The sequence below is a fragment of the Gracilinanus agilis genome, chromosome 4, assembly GCF_016433145.1.
Source record: "Gracilinanus agilis isolate LMUSP501 chromosome 4, AgileGrace, whole genome shotgun sequence".
Classification (NCBI taxonomy): Eukaryota; Metazoa; Chordata; class Mammalia; order Didelphimorphia; family Didelphidae; genus Gracilinanus; species Gracilinanus agilis.
Window position 1 is genome coordinate 117048869 of NC_058133.1, and position 23625 is coordinate 117072493.

Below are 23625 nucleotides of genomic sequence, written 5' to 3' on the forward strand. Positions count from 1 at the left end.
TAAATAAGAGTCAGGGGGACATGTTATCATTCCAAGAGGAACCTTCTTTCATCCTTGGGGTGCTGACGGCAGAAGCAACAAATAGCAAATTTAGAAAGGCATTTCTGTTAAAAAATGCCCCTGTTATTTTCATTATCCCATCAGTTCTGGGCTGTTGTCATACATCATATAAGTACAAAAACAGGTAACACCTCTAAATATTCCTCTTCAGTCAGTGTCATCCCATTTCACCTACACTAGTCATGGACCATGGGAGAGTCTGATTCTCCAGGTCCATTACATGTCCATTTCTGGTATGTCCCTTTGGCAACAAATGCATACATTGAAGGAGCTTTGTGTTTCTGAATTTTGCACCTTGACTTGGTGAAAACCCAAGTGACTGACTAGAACAACTGCTTGAAGAGACTTTACTCCCTGAGAAGAATGCTGAACATCTAATCTCAAGGACAAAGTATACAAAAGAACTGTGTGCAAATAGAAGTCTGTGGGGAAAGCTGTGAATAACACATGAAGTGTAATTTGGGGCTGCAGTCTTCCCCTAAAAAACAAAACATTGTGTTCCTGAAATAAGTTATCATTTAGTTCTAAGTACACCAAATAGCCCCTATTTTTAGGGTGGTTTCCCCCACTATGATGGGTTCATTGTTCTATTGAAAGGTTGAGTGAGAATGGAAAGAGAAATTATCAAGGAAGATAGAACTGAAGGATAATCTGCAGGCTTCACTATGACCCTGGATTATTAGATCTATCAAGATCATGAGAAATTGAAAATGATTTAGCAATGATTTGATAATGATGCCAAAGCTCTGATTCAGTTCATTTACCTAGGAATAGGTTTCTTGGAAATTTAACTTCTTTGAAAGCTAATAGAACATCTCCTTTTGAGAATGGAAGGGAAATCAAAGGTTGTTTATACTGACAAGTTCATTTGGTGAAGGTACTACATGCTGTGAACAAGATGCTGTAGGTGCTAACCACTCTAATACAAAGAAAATGAGATTATCACATTTTAACTGCTACCTGCTGCTAAGGCAGAAGATGTGATTCTCCCCAAGGAATCTCCACCTAAACAGACTATTCACAATCCAGGTATTAATAACAGAAACCGCAAATGCTAATACAACTCTCTTTCAAAGTGATAGGTCAAGCCAGCTTGCAATCTCTGTTGAAACTTAGATAATAAAATTCAATTTTGAAAACACTGAGACTTGGCATTTCTCTAATGCTTTATAGTATACAAAGTACTTAACATACATTACCTGACTTTTCCTTTCAACATCTCCATGAGGTACGTAATACAAATATTATATTCTCCATTCTCCACTTGGGGAAACTGAGGCAGAGAGGCTAGGGAATTTGGTCAAGGTTAGTAACATAGCCAATATGTGAATCCGAGTCTTTTCACTCCAAAAGCCATATCCTTTTCCCTATACCATCGTGATTAGCAAAAGCACCTCTTAGGATCCAGACATTATGATAAACCCCAGGGTTATAAAGATATACAGGACACAGACCTTATTCTCAAGGAGTTCATAATCTAACAGGAGAAGCTGCTGAGGAAGAATATTGAATAATAATCCCAATGATACAGACTCATATTGAAGTCCCCTTGGTCATTGGACTGCATAGTATCTCATCATGCACAAAAAGAAAATTAATTCACTATTTTAATTTTTATCATCTGTTGATCTTGAATCTACCTTCACATTTGGTTAGGGCAAATCTTAGAACATGCCATATATATGGCATATAAAATCATAAACCCCAGGATGGAAAAACACTGTCTGACTTATCCCATATATAACTTGATATCATAAACAAGTGCTTTTAAAAGGAGCTTCATATTACAATGGATTTAAAAGACAAAAATCCAATCCCTTCATCCTTAGTGAATTTCATATGCAAAAGGGGGCACATTTTAACAATTCACCAGATATTTCCTCTCTCTCTCTCTCTCTCTCTCTCTATATATATATATATATATATATACACACACATATATATATATATATATATACACACACACACACATATATATATAGTACTTGAACTAGTGTAGGAAAAATGGGACTGAACAGTGAGTCTGGGTAGCATCCTATTTCTTCTCAGAAGAGTCATCTCTCTGGCATGTTTTATAGATAATAATCTATTCAACTTCCTTGCTTCTCTTATTTCAAGACTTGCCTATGACCCACCCAGATTCCTCACAGGGAGACCACCTGAAAGACAGAAAATATTGAAAAAAAGATGACTTCTTTCCTCTCCTTCCTCTGAAAATTTATAGTTAACTTTATAAGCACAGAACAGGACTAGATAACTCCCACATCTGTGATATCACTGAAGGAAAAGATGATAAGCAGGGCTAAAACATGCATAAAAGTTGCACATTGGGATAAGAAATTTCCTCTAGTTCTTTAGCTCCTACTCCTTAAGGAAGAAGAGGAAAATAGGAGCGACAAGCACCTGCAAAAAGCATCAGAGAGATGATTTTCAAGATTCTCCAAATTAATGAATAGCTTGCTGGTGATGATTTTTTTCAGCCTCTGAAAACAAACTTTCAGTCTCTGAAATGACGATCTTCTGTTGGGATAATGGGGCTGGGAGAGGAGGCACTTTAAGACAGAAAGAAAGAACAAGGCATAATTCTTTCCCCTATCAATGAAGGGGCTCTACTTTCCAATCAATTCTCCTCACTATCAGTGACCTTGGTAGGAGCAATAGAAAACTAGGTAAAGGAAATGCTGGTTTCCCAATGAATATAACTGTGTAGAAGAGAAACACAAAGTACTGAAAGAATAGTATGGCATAGTGGTTTTCATTCATTTAGCAGCCATTTATTAAGCAACCTATGATATGCAAAGGATTCTGCTAAGTCCTAAGAGAAATGCAAAGCTAAATAAGCCATTGCCCTTGTCTGCACAGAGTTTATAATCTAAAAGGAATTAATCCTGGTGCTTCTTCATCATTCCTAAGGAGATAGAAAAGCTGCTTTAGAGATGAGACAGAAATTAGTCTTGGAAAGAAACACATATGCTTGTCCTTTTGTATATAAAAGTGTTACTCCTGATCACCATCAGTAGGATATGTTTTGCTACAATAAGGAAGCCAGGATAGCTGAACTGTGGGAATAGTAAACAGAAGCTTCAGGCAATAACCCAAGAATCAGCAGCTTCTCTCCTACTCCCAGGCAGACTGCAGCCATTAGATAAAAACAGAGAAGCATAACTTTTAGGCTCATTTTCATAGAGCTGGCCCATTCTACCACTGTTGTAAAGCTGATCCTCTTGGAAAGAGAAAGAGGCAGTTGGCCAAAATGCAGAACTAAACAGGAGACACTGCTCCTGGGTGGCTTTCCCTCTGTGTTTATGTGTGTCCCTGGGAATTTTTTGTGCTCCAGGGTGTTCTGAGAGCTACTTGAGGTCTTGGGCAGAGAGATGACCACATGGAAGGGTTTGGCAGTAGGTTATAAGGCCAACAATGGCCTCTTCCTTGATAACATTTTCTAAACTTTTCCCTGTTCCCTCAGGCTTATCAGAAGTAAAAGAGATTGTTGGCCATCAGAGATCCAGAAGCCTTGACCACAAGTACTTTGAGAAATTTATTCTAGTAAAGAAGATAAGCCTTCCTTGAACTATCCACATTCAACTTCCAAACCTTGCTCCAATACACAACTACAAACCTGTAAGACAGCTGACCAGAGTTCCAGATGGAATCTGTAGTCAAGGAACTGATTTTCTCTGTGTGAAGTCAACAAGCCCACATGGATGCTGCTTTCATTTATATAATCCTCTAATAATTGCTGCCAACAGAGGAAGAGTAATTACTTGCTCCAGATAAAGTGAGGAGGGGGAAATATTGCTGATGTTTTTCATTTTACTATGTGTAAGAAGGAGGCCAGTAAGACATTCAGCATGAACTGTACTTTAAAAATTGATTTAAATGCCATTTTCATTGGGAGCAAAAACCTACACTGTGACAAGAAATACTGTTGCTGTCATGCAGTGGCCTCTCATCCTCTAACTATGCATTTGAATTTCCCCATCCCCTGAAAACCAGAGTATCCGCAGCTCTGGAAATTTAGCAAGCTGCTAACAGTCCATCCGCTTTCTGTGGGCTACTCAGGAATAGAAGAGCTCATAGAATGAGGACTGGCCAAATGTCACAGCTTGAGATGTAGAAATGAAGTAGGAGTCTGACACTGAAAATGCCCTACTTCACAGCTTCCTCCCAGAATCTTGCTATAAAGACAGGCCTGAGGTTCTCCTTTCCTCCCACAGAGAGAAAGTGGCATGGGAGGCTTTTCACTTCCATATCAGGGGACCCTGAGAATTTTTTCAAATTCAATCTAATAAATGTAAATTTGTTTTCCCTAGAATATAATATCTAATTTTATCCCAATTAAATTCTGATTGAAATTTTAATGATTAGACCCTGTCATAAAGGAATACTGTGGCCACCTGGGAAAGGAAGGAAGGAAGGAAGGAAGGAAGGAAGGAAGGAAGGAAGAAGAGATACAGAGAGAGAGAGAGAAGGATGGAGGAAGCCAAAAGCTTGACCTCTCCAATGTTTCAGGAACCAAGGCCAATACCTCCGCGCCCTTACCTCAGCCAGGCGAGAATGCTTGTGGACATTTTCACCCTTCTGCACACTGGGAGCCAGCTGCTGTAGGACCCCCCTGCTGCTTGTCAGTGCTCTTGTCAGCCGGGCAAATTTCCCCCAACCTAAAGGAAATAAGAGAAGAGACCCATTCTGCTATATCCAGTAAGAATACAAATGACTAGCATTATTGTGGCTATTTCTAGAAATGGACACCCTTCTCCCACTTCATCCATCATTTCTTACTTGCTCATGTATTAAGTTCCCATCACTTATATAATATTACCCAAAATTTACACTCATCTCAGAAAGACAATAAATCTCTCTCCTTTTTTCTGCATCACACTTAACTAAATGTTACACTTTATGTTCTACAAGGGATTCAGAGGTTAGTGTTGGTCTTGGACTCAGGAAGAACTGAGTTCAAATCTTGCCTTTAAACATGTACTGGCTGACCCTGGGCAAGTCATTTAACCTCTCTTGGTCACAATTTCCTCATCTATAAAGTGGGGATAATAACAGCACCTGTCTCACAGGGTTGTTGTAAGGATCAAATGAAATAACTTGTAAATCATTTTTCAGGGGCAGTCGGGTGGTTCAGTGGAGCCAGATTCAAATCTGACCTTAGATACTTCCTAGCTATGTGACCCTGGGCAAGTCACTTAACCTCAATTGCCTAGTCCTTACCACTCTTCTGCTTTGAAATGATACTTAGTATTGATTCTTAGATAGAAGCTAATGGATTATTTTTTAAAGGCACTTTTCAAACCTTAAAGTGCCTGCTTTATCCGACACCTTTGTTCTTACATCATCTCATCTTTTTCCATAACTAGATTCAATATTTCCATTTCACAGATGAGGAAACTGAAACATATAGCTGATATCAAAGAAGTCATTTTCACTAACAATGCAGAGTAAGTAACAGTCAGAGGCATTAATATATCAACTCCCAGAGAAGAATTTCTTCTCAGTCCAGCAGGATAAATGATTCATTATATATCTCAGGCTAATCCAAACCTAGACTACTTGACAAGGTTCCCCCCAAGAGGTTCAGGTAGTTGGCAGTAGTTCTGGAGAGCCAAGATTGATCCCTAACCTCCTGTTCTGAGGCCCTTGGGGTGACAGAGATGTTTCCACAGTCTGGATGAGACTCAGTGGGGATGGAGCATCCTCCTCACTCTGCTCTGCTCTTTGTTGATTTCCACCACTTTCCTGAGAAAGTAAGGAATATTGGTCTTCCTGCCTTTGGGATCTCTCTGGAAAAACTGAGACTCAGAGTTTAAATGACCTGCCCAAGATCTCATGAGGAGCTATTTCACTTGGCTCCACAGGGCAAAATTAGAAACTGTGGTAGCAGTTTATAGAGCCACTTGGACATGTCTGGAAATAGAATGGGCTGCCTTTGGAAATGGTGTTTTCATCTTCACTAGAGGTCTCTGAGCAAAAGTAAGTTGGCCACGCATTAGGGATGAGAGAGATGTGGTTTCTGCCCAAGAACAGGTTAATCTAAATAATCTCTGAGGTCTCTTCCAACTCTGAAAGCCCATGAATTTTTAAGTGCCAGAGATAGGAGTAGAAAGCACTTCTCTTGATTCTCAGCTCTATTCGTGACACCATGATATTGCTTTTGTGTCATTTCCTCCTTCTAAGGCCCTAAATACAGGATAATTTTTTATTTAGTCATTATATAAATATGAAGGAAGGTGGCAATTTTTAAATAATAGGAATTCTCCAAATGTCTAGCCAACTACACAATCCTAGCATTCTTGATCTCTGAAATCACTTATGCAAAATCCACACCTTCCCAAAAGGACCTACCTCTAATCTATATGAGACAGAAAAGGAACTTCTCCTGCTTTGAAAGATCTCAACATCTAAAAATTTTATCTCCTTCAATTTCTCAGCAAAGAGAAGGCAGCATATAGAAGACAGAGCACTGCGCTAACCATCGGAAATTCCAAGTTCAAGTCTTGGATCTACCTTTTACTCACTTGACCTTGAATAAGTCACTTTCTTTCTCAGACTCAGTTTCCTTTTATGTACATAAAAGTTGAACTAGTTGAAGTGGAAAGGCATACTGGCAAAGGAAGTGGGTTTAAATCCCCCAGCAGAAAGTGAAATGAGCAAATATATATATATATATATATGTATATATATATATATATATATATATAAATAATTTGCTGAACAACGGTGAATGACCTAGCTATTCTCTGCAATACAATGATCCAAGATGATTCCAAAGACTCATGACAACAATTGCCATACATCTCCAAAGAAAGAACTGATAGAGTCTAATTCCAGACCAAATCATACTATATTTCACTTCCCTTCTTTTTTTTGTGGAAGATCACTTCCACGAAATGACTAATATGGAAAAATACCTTACATGATGACACAGGTAAAATCTATATAAGATTGCTTATCCTCTCATGGAGGGATGTATGAGGGAGGGAATGTGAGAAAGAATTTAGAATTCCAACTTTTAAAAATACATTTCTATGAAAATAAATAAATAAATCCCTCCATAGACAGTAACTAACTGTATGACCCTGGAAAAGTTATTTAATACCTCTGGATCTTAGTTTCCTCACCTATAAAATTAGGGAGTAAGACTCAATGGCCTCTGAGGTCCCTTCCAGATCTAACTCTATAATTCTGTGATGATCCCTAGGGTCTCTTCTAACTCTTAACTTCCAGGATACAAATTCCTCATGAGATCTTGAGATTACAAAAAATGGGAACTAACATGCCTCTTTGGCAGTCGAGTGTAGGGTTGTTAGAGTTAGGGCTGGTTTCTCAGAGTTTCACATAGCTTCAAGAAACTGAAATCTAGGTTTAAAGTCTGTGTGACACACAAACACAAATACACCTGCATACATATACACACCAAGGAAAAACTATAAATGAAGTAAGGAACAATTCTACATGACAACTAAAAGTAGGACAAGACAATTTCATTTTCTTTTGACCCTTAAGAAGTATTCAGTGCTTGCAGGAAGTACTTCATATGCCAGGTTTAGACTGGAGTAAATTTCCAAAATCAACTCTTATCAGTTGACATTGGAGTCTAGCAGAAGAATAGCCTTTAAGTATGACCTTCAGTATTGTGATCAGAGTGTTTGGGGTTTGGGGGTGTTTTGTCTCTTGATTTTTTGTAAACACAGCAAGAAGAGAAAATCAGCTCTTTGGGGGTCTTATTATTCCAAACATTCTGGGCTTTAATGAAAAAGCTAGAGGAGCTCTCTGAGCTCCCCGACTCCATTAAGCAGAGGAATGACACAGCTTAGGGGCTGCTTGAAAAGCACCACATGAGGTTCCTGCTGTGAGATGACTATTAAAGTCAATGGGAGGGAAGCAGAACAGGCCCTGTATGGGGCTCTCTGGATCTCCTCTTGAATGGACCAATGGTCCATTTATGAAAGTACTCAATGCAATTTGTTTTTAGGGGTGGAGCAGAATCTATTAAAGAAAGTCAATTTTTAGGCTCCTGCTGGCTGTCAGCCATGCTGCTTTTTAGCTCTAGAAGATAAAGCTGAAAATGGACCCTAAAAAAATACCCTAGGGAATGTGAAGATATCTCTGTGTATATATGTGAACACAAGTGGGAGCACATGGGTGCCTGTTTGTAACAAAACCAGAAATACTTGTAGTCAAAGTAGATCTAGGGCACAACAGATTGTCTTTTTCATTAATAGACCTTTTTTAAGATGGAAAATTCTGTTCTCTAGTCTCTCAGGCCCCTTAATACTAGTGTTTTCCTTCTGTTATTTAGAACTAATTTCTCTTGTATATGTTATATATTGCCAAGCACATAGTAGGTTCATTCTTGCCCCAAATCTAAGATGTTATCACCAATAAAATATGCTCACCATCTCAAAGCTTTAGTTCTCCCAGAACCCAGCATTGTCTTGGGAATGTTGAAAAAGAAAGAAAAGATGGGAAGGGAGGTCAGGGCACATGAAGATATGAAATCATTGGATACAAATAAAGAAATAAATTGGACCTATGAAGTTATCTAACCTAAGCCATCTCATTTTATGCATAAGGAAACTGAGGCCAAAACAGATTCAATAATTCAACTAAATATTAATTTAGTAATACTCCTTGGTACTGGATAGTAGTAGCAGAAAAATGAAGAAAATTATCTATGAAGTACTGTAAGAAAACAAAAAAATACAATTTTTAGAATTGTACAAAAGGACAAAGAAATTGCTAACCATAGAGAATGAATTGACAGAAATATCAGGATATGTCCAGTATATGACAGACACAATAGGAAAAAGCTGAGCAATGCCTTAAAGGCCTTGAACTACTAAACAAGCTAGTCTTTGAAGATTTTGACTCCAAAGAGGAAGAACACAGACATTCTGAAGGAAAAGACACTCAAACTGACACATGTGATGAAAGAAATGCCTCTTTGCAGTATTTAAAATGTATATTAAAATATTTCATGATTGAATGTTAGGATATAGCACTACCAAGTTCATGTTTGCTTTAGATATAAGCCTGGGTATCACTTTATAAGCTGATAAAAGCCTGGAATGCCTAGTTCACTGGCTGGTTGTAGGGTCTTTTTTGTTTGTTTTTGCCTACATATTTAGTGGTAAAGAAATATCTATATTCAGCAAAGTATTATAGTTGGTTTGGGGAAACGTATTGAAATACAAATGTTATATATTGATAATCTTGCAATATTTTGTGTAAATAGCATCTTCTCAGTTGAGTATGACATGGCCTATATAAATATATAAATACATTTTGATCCTCTAACAAGGAAAAAACAAAAAAAAAAATCCAAAAAAATCCATTAGAAATTAAATCAAATCAAGCAACAGAGACAGATATTTCAACCCAGGTCCTCTGACCCCAAATCTAATAATCTTCCTTTGGAGAAAGTAATGCATATTCTAGGGGCACAGGACAGAAGAGTGATTCTCAGTCACTCCTGGCAACACCATTTTGTCTTCTAGGATTTCTGCCTGCACAAAGAGGAAAACAACCAAATCAGTTACAGTAGCCATTGCTTCTTCACTGCATAACTTCCAGGGAACATATTCTTGGAGAATTTTTCCTGTTATCAAATATACCCTAAGAAAAAATCTAGATAAAAGTAAAGCTCAAGAAGACATTGACCATAGGAGGCCAGGTGGTCCTGTGACAATTTTTTTTGAGGCACAGAAAATGGAGATAAGAATCCAAGAATCATAGTATTTGGAGCTAAAAAATTACCTTATGGGCCATCTTGTCTAAGTTCCTCATCTTAAAGTTGATGGAACTGGGGCCCACAGAAGAAATGACTTGCCCAGCATCATGCTGGAAATAGGTGACAGAGGACCTAAAGGACAGATGGGGAAAAATGGAAAGAAAGAAGTGGAATAGGTAAAATGGAAGGAGAGAGACAAGAAGAAAGAAGGGGAGATAAAAAGAAGAAAACAAGAAAAAAGAATGGCAACTAGAACTATAGATTTAGAGTGGCACAGGACCTGAAGAGCAAGCATCTTCTGGTCACCATGTCACCAACTAGCATTTCTCAATTCTTAGTTAAGCCAACTACATGGTCAACATGTACTTCAGTATACATTTTCTTTGTATCAATTCTCTCCTTACTTAAGAGTTATATTTGTTATTTCCCCAGTTAAAATGCAAGGTCCTTGAGAGTAGGATTGTTCCATTCTTTGCATTTGTATACTCAGCACCTAGCATTTGCCAAGAGCACAGTAGACACTTAATATATGCCCTTTTATTGGTTGGTTGATACTCCTCAATGACTTGATCAGTACCATAACTATCAACTGCCTGATCCAGGTTAATGGTCAGTAGCTGCTTCTCAATCTTTCATTCTAGTACAATTTGTGGGTCTGAACTTGGGTGAGTCTGAAAAGATACTGCTCTAGTCAATGTGCCATCTCTACTTCCTAAAACCCTGGGGATACTAAAGTGGTTCCAGGAGGAATAGGAAATCAAGTTCTTTTTATGTCAAACTAAGCTAGTCCCATCCATGGAAAGAATAGACAATGTGATCTAATAGAGAGGTGAGCCTAACTGCAAACCTCTGTCCTTTTTAGGGAGATATAAAGAGAACACCAACTTTGTTCTGAGCCCACAGCATCTGCTTCCCACTTTAGAAAATCAGATCCTGGAGCCCATGAACAACTTAACTTTCCTTAGAAAATATAACAAGATACATTGGTAAAGAAAATATGAATTGGACATGTAAGTTAGTAGTGGGGCACTGTCTTGGTATTTATTTCTCTCCCTTAATCCCTCTGCTCTTAACTATTAAAATGCAAATTATCCTCACATACAACAAAATTAGGATTGCTTTTATAGTAACAGTGCTTCCAAAATTGATATATTTCTGAATCTTCTCTCCTCCATTACCCTCAAAGCAAGTAAATAATCTTATAGACTCCTTTTGGGGCAATAGCAGTCGTGGACAAAGTAAGAGAAAAAAACAGAATAATTTTAACTACTCTGTCTCTTTCCCTAGAATACTGCATTAAAAGTCCCATATGAAAAATACAAGAATAAGAGATCTAAACCTGAAAAAATATTTGAAATCCTTTGCCTCTGCTTTACTTTACTAACTTTCTGTCCTTGAAAATCTTGGCTGGGGTTTTGAATTGCCATGGTCTTCTGCATTTAGCTGAAGTCTGACTGAGAAGATGGATATGAGAGGTAGCTCTTTGAAAGTAAATTTGCTCCTCTAAAATGAGGTTATTCAGTGGAGTGAGGTAGAAAACAAGAGAAAGGTGACTCATTCTACAGTGAGCAATTTGAAGAGAAGGTTTGAAGCCGAAGAGTCTATTCTCCTGTACTCACAGCTACAGGATTCCTAGTATAACTGACTCAAGAGAAGGAATGAGGACAGAGAGAAAATTCCAGCAGCCTACTCTCAATTATCCATAATAATAGGGAATAAAGAGAATAGGGACAGTTGAAATCCATAAAGAAATGTAGTTTTTAATTTTAGTGGAGGTTCAACCTACTCTCTTGCCCAGCCATTTAAAAGAAGAAGAAAAGAAAATAGCTGCTGGAAGTAAAAAAGAAATGACTCAAGTTTTACCTTTTCTCCTTGTCTGCTCACAATCTACGTCAGAGATGCTGATAAGCTATGAAATGTTGCAAAAGAGGAACAGCAGAGAGATGGGGAAGAACAGGCAAAGAAGTCAAGGGAATCAGGGAGAATTAAAAAGGTAGATCCTCACATAATACATAGCTGGGAACCCAACATCACACTGTCTCAATGAAGCTTCATAGGTGAAAAGTGATTGTACTACACCTCATGAAATGAGAAAAAAAGATGAAATAGAGAGACTATTCAGAAAAGGTGAACAGACTCCAGAAAAAGAAATCTACAATACTTTACTTTTACAAAGGATTTTTCTCACTGTTGCCTTGTGATTTAGATAGTGTAAATAGTATTATTCCTGTTTTAACAAGAAGGAACACAAAGCAATTAAAAGATTTTCCCAAAGGCACACTACTTGCTCAAGATCTATCTCAATCAGCCAGAGATAGATTACCCATTTTCAAGTTTTATGTTGCAATTTATTAAACAACAAGTTTTTCTCTGTGGCAAACAGCACATTTCTGGACCTCCTCCCACTATTGTCAGGGCATGTATTCAAGGAATGCAAACTAAATTTTAATATCAAATTATATAAATCTGACCTAGAAAAACCTTAGGCTCATCTCATTGGGGGAAGGGGAAAGAGAGGCATGTTGCCAAGACAAATTTACTTATTTGAAGAATATCTGTAGTTTGGATTATCCACACCTACAAGTCTTTCTTTTGAAGCAAATAATCATGAGTGGACTGTAAAGCAGATCAGAATGGATATTGTTGCTGGCCAAGGTGCTGAACTGGGCACTGGGCTCTGTCTTTTAGAAGAAATAGACGTGTATAAACAAGTGGAAAAGAGAAACCGCGTTGTAGAAAGTTGGATGAAGAAAGATGTTGGAGATTATCTGGTCCAATCCTGTCATTTTTATAGATGAGGAAACTGAGATTCAGAAATGCTGAGTGATGTGCCCAAATTCACAAAGAGAATGAGCACTGAAGACATGAGTCTTTTCTCCTCAGATTCAGTGTTCTTTCTACTACATCCCAATGCCTCTCAGGAGAACAATCAGACCACATGGCAGTGAGGGTTACTTTTTTCTCATTGGTCTTTTTAGCTCTTAGGGCTGCTGACAAAACTCAATTTAAAACTATAATTAAACAGAGGAGTCCAGATGATCTATGCTGTTCTTTCATAAATGTTATTTTGACATATATGAACATGGTCTAAGCAGCAGAACAAACACAGTGATAAGTGAAGTAAAAACAAGCTTCCTCCAGTCAGAGTGGTGCATACCTGTAATTCCTGCTAGAGAGGCTGGGGAGTCTGTTATTATCCAGAATTCTAAGTTTTTAGTGATGTTCACATTAAGTATGGCACCAATTTGGCATACCCCAGAGTATTACCATACCAGGTGGAAAATGAGATAGGTCAAAGCTCTGTTTCAATCAGCAGTGGGATTGGGCTGCTTTATGGCTGCTGTACCTCCAACCTGAATGAGACAGAGAAACCTATACTCAAAATAACAACAACAAATTAATAAAATAAGATTTTGGTAGACCTGTTCTTACTATTCTGGATCAAAATTTTCTGAATTTAAGCAGATCAAGACTAGGAATTTTCCTATTTACTTCTCTAATAAGAGATAAAATCATACCTAGTTTCTCAAAGAAACAGGAGTAGTATAAATACTTGCATACAAATATACAGTTAACTCTCTTTAGCTTTTTTAGCCAGTCCTCATGAGAGCTTTTCTGATTATTTATTGTCCCTCCTGCAAGGGACAAAACTCATTCAAGGGAAGTGATGCATCTGATTCCTGAAACACTGACCTGAGCGAGTCTTATTATTATTTATCTATTCTGTCAGGTACATCAGAATCAAATAAAGACCACAAAATGTCAAGTAAAGTAAATTCTGCTTTTTCTTCACATCTTCATGACAAGGAAATTCATGCTGTTGTTATTATCTCATCAGGGCATCTAAACTGTCTTATCGTCATAGAAAATTAAATATTTATGTACTAGCAAAATTTGTTACATGGCATAATCATATCTGGGGGAGAAAATGGAAAGCTTTATTATATTTCATTAGCTTTAAAATGTAATTTGCATTTTAAAATCATAGAGTTAGGGAATTTAAATCTGGAAGGAAACTTGGAGATCATTAAGTTCATCTCCTTCCTTGCCAACAAATGAGGAGAGGGGAAAGAACTTGCTCAAAGTCAGATCATAAGATAATAGGGTCATAAATTAAGAGCCAGAAGAGATCTTAAGACAATCCTGTTCACCCCTTTATTTTACAGGTAAGGAAACTGAGGCCTAAAAGAAGGAAATGATTTGTTACTATCATTATCAAAGAATTACAGGATCCGAGATCCTGCTGTAAGAGATCTTAGAAGCCTTCTAGTCTGACTCCATCATTTTATTAGTGAGGAAACTGAGACCCAATAAAGGGAAGGAACTTGCCCATGGTCATATTAAGGGGTCATACATTTTAAGCTGTCTTCAAAGACCATCTCAGTTACTCCCCTCATTTTACAAATAAGGAAACTGAGGCTCAAGGAGTTTAAATGACTTGCCCAAAGTCCCACAAGTAATAGTCATCAAAGACAGGATTCAAAGACATAGCCTATGACTTCAGAGCCAGTAGTCTTTCCACTGAACCACACTGTCTACCTAAAGTCACTTTACCTATCTATTTGTCCAGATAACCCTTTAATTTGCAGAGCAGGTATCAATCTGCACTGGTAAAGAGAATTTCCTCACTAGAAATTTCCTAAACCAGTGAAATCACTGAACCAGTTTAACATATGCACATATTATATATGTGTGTGTGTGTGTGTAATTATCAGAATTATATTTTATGCCACTATGGTTTTCTTTGGATATCCTTTCTCATCTTGACTGAACACTAGGATATCCCTAGAAGAAGAAGCTTCAGATACTACTGGGGGGGAAATCAGAGAAGTAGAATATTCTGAAACTTGAAATATTCCTGGAAAAATCTTAGTACAGACTGAGAAGCATAAAATCCAGCATCGTATTGCCCTCAGTATCCCAACCAGCCACTAGCAAGATGTGGTTCTTTGTATACAGACACATCATGACCATCCCACCAACAACAGCACTTTTGCTTTCAGCTCTTTTTCCAACAATGGCATTAACTCACGCTGAGAAATCCACTTGCTTTTTTAAGATTCCTGTTGTTTCTAAAGTATGTTTCTAGGAGGCAGATGGTCAGAGTGAGGGTTTCAACTATGGTGTAACTCACCTAGAAGAGAATCGCTATCTAAAGCTATGGACTAGCCTAACTATATATAAAATCCAATGACTTCTTTTCATTAATATTTCATCTAAGCAAGTAATCCAGCAAGCCACAAACTGAGCCATACCAATCACCTTGACTGAGTTGAGTGAAATTCCACAATCACCTTCCATGAACAAGAGTCTATGCCTCTAAAAGATCATTTTTTGAATGTCTGAAATGCATCTCAATTTATGAGCATGTATAGTTTACTCAGCTCCATCAAGAAGTATTGAACAAATTATGTTCATTCCTAGATAAGTGACCATTACCATCTGAAAATTTGGAATGCTTCTCCGATGTTTATAGAATTGTCCAATGCTAATTGGCATTCATTCCCCCTGCTTCCCAAACAGAGCCCCAAGCTTCCTCCCTTCTGCTTCCTATCCCAATTTATTCCAGGGTGACATTTTACCTTCCTCCAACATAAATTAGAGCGTAATTTTTAATCTTTGTGCTTAGATTGCCTTGGCAACCTTGAATTCTGTGTAGATGCCTGGGCCGCATTGGAGAAAGAAAGCATAAAATGTATTTGTACAAATCAGAATTACAAACCTTTACATGAATCATCCTCAATTGGCTGTTTGAAAGCTGTTATGTCAGAGAAGGTGCAAAGAAATAAAACCACTTTATCCTGTTCATTTCGAATCGGAGCGATTTTCACAAAGAACCACACAGGTGTCCCTGAAAAGAATATCAAAAGGGTGGTCAGTAATTTGCATTTTTATTCAAGGCTCTATGGAAGCAAAGGGTTTGGGGAATGAATAGGTGCAGATATTAATTTATGAGGGAAAAAAGGCATCTGATTCCTTCAGCTGCTAGGCAATTACATCATTAATTGCCTTTCTTCACAGATTAAAAATATTCCCCTTAATATCTCAAATGGGGCTTTACTTTAGGCAAGTTCAAAAAATTGCTCAAAAACTGGCCTCATTTACCTTTATATAATATTCTAGGGAAGCAAGTAGCAAATTTATGTATTCCAAATAGAGAAACTGAGGCACAGAGAACTCGACTCCCCCCATCCCACCATGTAACCTGATGCTTGTACCAAGAAAAGAATGAGCATTTTTCTACCCTGACTGATGGGGCACATACCCTCCATTTCAATCCAGGTCCTTTTGAAAAGGTCTCTAAAGGAAGGCTGTGGTTTTGAAATCCACAAATTTGGTAAATACACTACATAGATATTAGGGGGCTGGAGAAAGGGAAGGGGAAAGGAGATACAAAGAGGGACAGAGAGGTATTAGAAAATGTAGAGAAGAGGAAGGGGAAAGGATAACCATGATGATTTTCTAAGAAGGGAAAGATTCTAAGAGTTTGGGAGCGTTTTTATCATTGCCACAGAACTCTCTGGGAAGAATCCAGAAAGAATATATTGGGCAAACTTTCACTCCAATTTACCTTGCTCCTAAGACTAAGCGGTGAGGAAATAGGTTTCAACTGCCAGCTATGAGTAATCAAAATTGGACCCAGTTAGACTCTATTACTTACTGACTCTTCAAAATGGAACCAGCTCCATGGCAATCAATATCCCAAAACCCGAGTCAGTTAGTTTCTAATTTTAAAAATATTTTAAGCATTTAAAAACATTTTAAAAGTTTTATTTATATTATTACATATAATGTGTTGTTTATATTATTACAGAACACTATTTCTCCTGAATTCCCATTTTGAATCCGTTGTGGTTTATTTTGTGTAAAAAATCATGGTGTCTATTTTAAAGAATTTTAAAGAAAAAGAGAACAGTGATTGAGCTTGCCCAAGTAGTGATTCATGATAACAGGACTACTGACAATGGACCAGCCCTCTAGCTATCCTTCTCTGACTCTCCCTAACTTTCACCATTCAAAACAGATGTCACCCAGGAAACTAGACAGATGACACTTGATTAAAAGAGTCAATGCACAAACACATATACTTTTAGCTAAGGTGTATTTTGTTTTATATTTTGCTAAGTTGAAAAAAAAGGATGAGATACAGATTCACAGTAGATACAGAGGAGGTTCTGATTTCTTATCTCTATCTTGAACATAAAATTATGGAAATATGCTGTCCTTGCTATAAAAGAAGGCCACTTCTAACCCATAGGTCAATTAGACATCTCCTTTATTTTTATTTATTTTTTATTTTGTTTAATTAATTAATTTAGAATATTTTTCCATGGTTACAAGATTCATATTCTTTCCTTCCCTTCCTACCACACCCCTCCCATACCTGACGTGCAAATCACTGGGTTTTACATGTGTCATTGATCAAGATCCATTTCCATATTATGATATTTGCACTAGGATGATAGTTTAGAGTCTACATCCCCAATCATATCCCCATCAACTCATGTGATCAAGCAGTTTTTTTCTTCTGGATTTCTACTCCCACAGTTCTTCCTCTGGATATGGATAAAGTTCTTTCTCATAAGTCCCTCAGAATTGTCCTGGATCATTGCATTGCTGCTAGTAGGGAAGTCCATTACATTCGATTGTGCCACAGTGTATCTGTCTCTGTGTACAATGTTCTCCTGGTTCTGCTCCTTTAACTCTGCATCAATTCCTGGAGGTCATTCCAGTTCACATGGAATTCCTCCAGTTCATTATTCCTTTGAGCACAATAGTGTTCCATCACCAACAGATACAATTTGTTCAGCCATTCCCCAATCAAAGGACATTCCCTCATTTTCTAATTTTTTGTCATCATAAAGAGCGTGGCTATAAATTACACATCTTTAAAGAAAATTCCTTAAAACTTAGCAACTTCCTCCAGGAGCAGGAATAAAGTATATTAATGCACATGCCCCATATTTGCCTTGCTAACAAGGCATTCATTTGTGAGGTTTGGCTGGACTAACTTTGGGTTATGAACAAAACTACAGTAAATGAGAATCAAACTTGTGATCTTGGTCTCAATAACAACATATTCTAAAGCCTCTATTTTAAAAACAGCCAGGTCTGGTATTAGGCATAAAACTGAGCCTGGGAAAAGGTGGGGGAGAGATTTGAACTTATCCCCAAATAGAATACAGCTGCCTCCCCCAGGATGACACATACATGCTGCACAGATCATCTGTCACTAGAAAGAATAATTAGCAGCTTCATGAATTAGTGTTCCATTTACATTTCCATCATCAAGACTAATTATCTGTTGGCTGAAATAAAACCTTATGTCTTGATTGCAGGTGTTTGTATAGGGTATAAAACTCACACAGCTGTTCTCCCAAATCTCCCCCCATATCCCTCCATAATCCCTTCAACATAATCACACAAATGCCCTTGCCTGTCACAGGAGACACTCTTTCTATCCAACATATTATAGCATATGTGATATGAATAGCTTATTGATCACTGACGTATCTGTTTGATGTTTCTATCTTGCCATCTTCATAATAATAACAATATAATAACAGCTGACATTTATATATCACTTGGAAGCTGATACAATGTCTTCTTGATGAAGAGATAGGGTGATGAAGTGGATAGTGTGCTGGAATTGGAATAAGGAAGACCAGGGTTTGTATCTTGCCTCACACACTTACTAGGTACATGAACAAGTCACTTACCCTCCCTGGAACTCAGTTCCTTCATCTATAAAATGAGAGTCAATAACCTTTAGCTCAAAATAAAGTCAATAACCTGGGTTCAATAACCTTTAGCTCAAAAATTATGATCCTATGACCCTATAAAGTAGCTATTTCAAAAATTATTCTCATTTTACAGATTTTATTCAATTAATTCAATTTATTAAGCATTTATTAAATACAAAGTCTCCCAAAAGTATTAAATGGTCTCTGTGCTCAAAGAGCTTTCATCTTTGTTCTTGAGAAATGAGGCACAAGCATGTTAAATGCTTTGCCTGATGTTGCTGACTTCTACTCCAAATCCAATACACTAAGGTTGTGCCTTTGTGTGTGTGAATCACTTATGCCTATTGATAGATTTGAATTTTTTATAGAGTACTGGCCACATATAAATGGTCCTCTTTATGAAGTGCTCTGGACAGAGCCACCTGCAAGTAAGTGCCTAATAAAGGCATCTTTCTGATAATAATAATAGTAAAGTTATGTCTTTTACCATAGTGCCATATACCTTAGCATTTAAATAAATATCACAGAGCATCAAACTAAGGCCACACATTCAGGCAACAGAAATCCTGCCTAGATGCAATTTCATTTAAAGACAAAAGGAAAAAAACCACTAGAATGCGAAAAAGCTATTTGGAGAACATAAAGAGCTGATTGAAACCAACTGGTGGAAATATAAAGAATTAAAGTGGTTCCACCATTTGTCACACACCCCACTGGGCCTGTGTGTTGCAGGAGGTTTCACAGGATAGAGATCTTGCATGCCATATGTGCCTCACTACCTAACCACAGCAGGGTGGCAAAGGGACTGGGTCCTAGACTGATAAAAGTAGGCTCTCCGGCAGACAAAAGGCTGCAAATATCCAGCTGCAAAAGAAAACTTCCCCGAGAAACAAGTAAGTTTCTGGATCTTAGAACTATAGAAAACCCTGAAGTTTCAAGTCAGGTGTAATGAAAGGTCTGGCACATGCACAGAAGCCATCAGCTCACTCAGCTGAGGCAATTTCTTTCTCCACATAGGAAAGCTGAGGAACTTCCTTCTGGGAGAATCGTGATGACTTGTAACAGCTTTGCCTCTTGGAATCTTTAAAGCATGAGTAGATATACTGTAACTGGTTGCATTCTGCTAATCACAGGATTAGGACTAGCATTTTTTGATTAGCTGGATAGTCAGAACTGGGGGTGTCTTCAAAAAATCTGAGTAAACATCATCCTACATATCATCTCATTCTCTGCGCTGGTGCTTTTGGAGGTTCTCAGTATGTCTTTTGTTCATAATGTCCAGTAAGAGACATTACTGTAAGCGAATGCTTATTTATTTATTTATATCCTATGCACTTAATACAATACTTAGCATATAGTAATCACTTGACAAATGTTTTCTTATCTTTTTTTGACTCTACCTCTTTCACTTTGCATCAGTTCAAATTACCCATGTTTCTCTGAATTCCTTATATTTGTCATTTCTTACTGCACAATAATATGCTATTATATTCAAATGTCACAGGGTTTATTTTTTAACCATTCCAACTTTGTTTCCAGTTCCTTGCTACCATAACTAGCAAAAAATAATATAAATATAGGTAAATAATATAAATAATAAAAAGTTAGGCATTCTTTTACAGCATTGTCTCCTACTGGATATCTCAAACAAAGAAGTCATTGAGAACCTCTAAAAGTACTGGTGTAAAGATAATGTGGTGAAGAATAGGATTGGCATGAACATTTTAGTATATGTTGGACCTTTGTTTACATCTTTAAATTCTTCAACATATATGTCCAGTCATGGAATTGCTAGGTCAAAGAAGATGGACACTCTTCTTGAATAATTCCAAATTTGTCCAGAAAGGCTCCATTAACAGTAAATTAATGTGTTTGTCATTCCATGTCCCTTCTGATACTGACTGTCCTCATTTTTGTCATCTTTGCCAATTTACATTTTTTTTAAGGTGAAACTTCAGAGTTGTTTTGATTTGCATTTCTCTTAGTTTTAGTGATTTGGAGCATGTCTCCACTAGGTCATTTGGGGTCTGCAATATTTCTTCTGAAATTTTTTTCTAATCCTTTAATTATATATCTACTGAGGAAAAAATATTTAACTTTTTTAAAAATTTGATAAGCACCAGAATAAATCATAAAATGAGTCGTTACAATCCTTGCTTTCAGAAAGGTGTTTTGTTTTATAAAATGTCACAAATAATCTTCCTTCTCTTTTCTAGTGTGCCACTACCCTTATGAAGGTCCTCAGATCCTCAAGTCTAGACTATTTCAATAGTCTGATGTTCAGTCTTCCTGTCACATGCCTTTTCCCCTTCTAGTCCATCTTTCATTTAGCCCCAAAGTGATTTTCTTAAAGCACATATCTAACTATGTCAGCCCTCTACTCAATAAACTCTAGTGCCTCCGTATCACCTCTAGGTTCAAATACAAAATCATGTTTGGCATTCAAATGACCCTCCTCTTGCATGTCCAGTCTTATACCTTAAACCACTCCCATCACGCGCGCGTGCGTGCACACACACACACACACACACACACACACACACACACACACACTCTGTAATCCAGTGAATCTTGTTACTACCAAAATAATATGCCCCATTACTTGGCTCTGTGCATTTTTTCTGTCATCCATGCCTGGAATGTTCCTTATCCTCATCTCCTCTTGCTGACTTTCCTGGCTTCCTCCAATTCCCAGATCAGAGCAGATTCTATCTTCTAAAAGAAACTTTTCCCAATCCCTCTTAACTCTAGTCTCTTCTATCTATTGTTTATTTCCTATTAACCTGTGTACGGCTTGTTTATACACAGTTATTTGCATGTCATCTCTCCCACTGGAATGTGATCCATCATAAGATTAGGGACTATTTTTTGCCTCTCTTTGTATCCTCAGCACTTTGATTCAGCTCCTTCCAGTGGCACAGTTAAACAAGCCTAGGTTTTGAGATCTTACAGAAAACCCAAAGCTTTGGCTACAACAATGATTTTGCTAAGTTATATACAAGATAAAGAGGAGAACATTAACACAGGGAAAAATTGGGGGATAACTATTTCTCAGGAAATATTAACTTACATTGAGTGGAAATATGCTACTCTTCAACTCTTGCCTCTTTATAGCATGTTCTATGTTATCTATATCACCTCTCCCATGAAAAACTCAAACTGCTTTCTGAGTTGATCTGAATTAAATGCTAGTTCATAATTATTAGCCAGTGGGATTTAGCAGTTACCTGAAAGTTTTAAATCAACTCCTAATTTATAGGCTGGTGTCTAGCCAGCTCAATTCTGTTCCATACCAAAATCTGTTATAGTTCTTAGTGCTATTGTTCATTCTTCATTTTTAAAGAGGGCCATTGATATCCCAGGGTGACAACTTATTTTTATTGTAATAATTTTTACAGATTACATGTCAATAAAAATTTTTAAATATGTTTTTGGGTATTTCCATGATCTCTCTCTCCCTTCTAGCCTCAAGAAGGCAGACAGTTTGATATAAATTGTACATATATTTGTATATGGTTCCAGTTTCCATGTTCATCAAGTTGTGAAAGAAAACATATATTATTTACACTAAAAAAAAATTCATGGAGGAAATAAGGTAGAGAATTGTATGTTTTAATTTGCATTCGGACTCCATCTTTTCTTTCTATGGTGATGGATACTCTTTTTTTGTCATGAATCTCTTGGAGTTATTTGAGATCCTTACCTTGTTGATAACAGTTAAGTCATTCACAGTTGATCATTATACCTTATTTCTGTTACTGTGTACAATGTTCTCCTAGTTCTCACTTCACTTTGTAGTCTTTCCAGGGTTTTTTGATGATCATCTTATTTATCCTTTCTTATGGCACATTAATATTCCATTATAAGCATATACAACTTGTTCAGCCATTCCTCAATTGATGAACATCCTTTTGGTTTCTGGTCCTTTGCCACCACAATAAAAAGTTGCTATAAATATTTTGGTACAGGTAGGTACTTTTCCCCATTTTTAATCTCTTTGGGATGTAGTGGCATTGTTGGGTCAAAGAGTATGCATAATTTTATGGCCCTTTCAGCATGGTTCAAGATTGCTCAACAAAATAGTTTTTAACAACTCAGCTCCACAAGCAATATATTAGTGTCTCAGTTTTTCCACAACTTCTCTAGCATTTATCATTTTCCTTTTTTGACATGTTAGCCAGTCTGATGTTGCGAGATGGTGCCTTGGAGCTATTTCAATTTGCATTTCTCTAATCAATGGTGTTTAATTTCTTCATCTGAGAAATGCTTGTTCATATCCTTTGCCCATTTGTCAGTTGAGAAGTGTTTAGCATTCTTATAAATTTGACTCAGTTCTCCATATATTTGAGAATCAAGCCTTTGTCAGAGAGACTTGTTATAAAGACTTTTTCCCAGTTTATTGTTTACCTTTTAATCCTATTTGCACTGCTTTTTCTTATAGATATCTATTTTATATCTCATAATGTTTTTTATCTTTTTTATATGACATATAGAACTTATAATGTTCTATATGTCTTGTTTTGACCTAAATTCTTCCCTTTTCCATATATTTGATTGATAAAGTAGTTTGTGTTCCCCTAATTTATTTTTGGTATCAGCCTTATATATCCATTTTGACTTTACCTTAGTATATGGTTCTAGGTGTTGATCTATGCCTAATTTCTGCCATATTTTTTTCCAGTTTCCCCTAATAGTTTCTGGCAAATAGTGAGTTTTTCTTCTAAAAGCATGGATCTTTGGATTTGTCAAATACTAGGTTACTATTGAGTGCCTAATCTATTCCATTGGTCCTTTATTCTATTTCTTAGTCAGTACCAGATTGTTTTGAAGGCACCATGGAAGAATCTTAAGGAAGAGGAGATGTTCCTATCTATTTCCCTCTGCAAATGGCTCCTTGGGAGGGAAAAACAGAAAGGAAACATGATTTTCCAAATGTTCCAGACAAAGGACAAAATATTAATCATATCCCTTAAAAAAGAAGATGGATGTCCTAACTCAGGGGAAACAATACATCAGAAAACTTGACTGATGACAAAAGACTAATGATATGACAAATGACATTTCTATAGGTGGAAGCAT

At 37.1% G+C, this 23625-nt stretch overlaps 1 protein-coding gene across 1 annotated transcript in view; it reads right to left on the reverse strand.

The window, feature by feature from the left end:
* The window catches only part of KCNH1 (potassium voltage-gated channel subfamily H member 1), a 613189-nt gene that overhangs the window by 545547 nt on the left and 44017 nt on the right, over positions 1 to 23625 (reverse strand). Inside the window, exons 4-5 of the mRNA XM_044673205.1 lie at positions 15525 to 15653; positions 4603 to 4721 (exon numbers count right to left, since the gene is read on the reverse strand). Coding sequence (XP_044529140.1) covers positions 4603 to 4721; positions 15525 to 15653 — 248 coding nt within the window. The remainder of the gene's footprint in view (positions 1 to 4602; positions 4722 to 15524; positions 15654 to 23625) is intronic.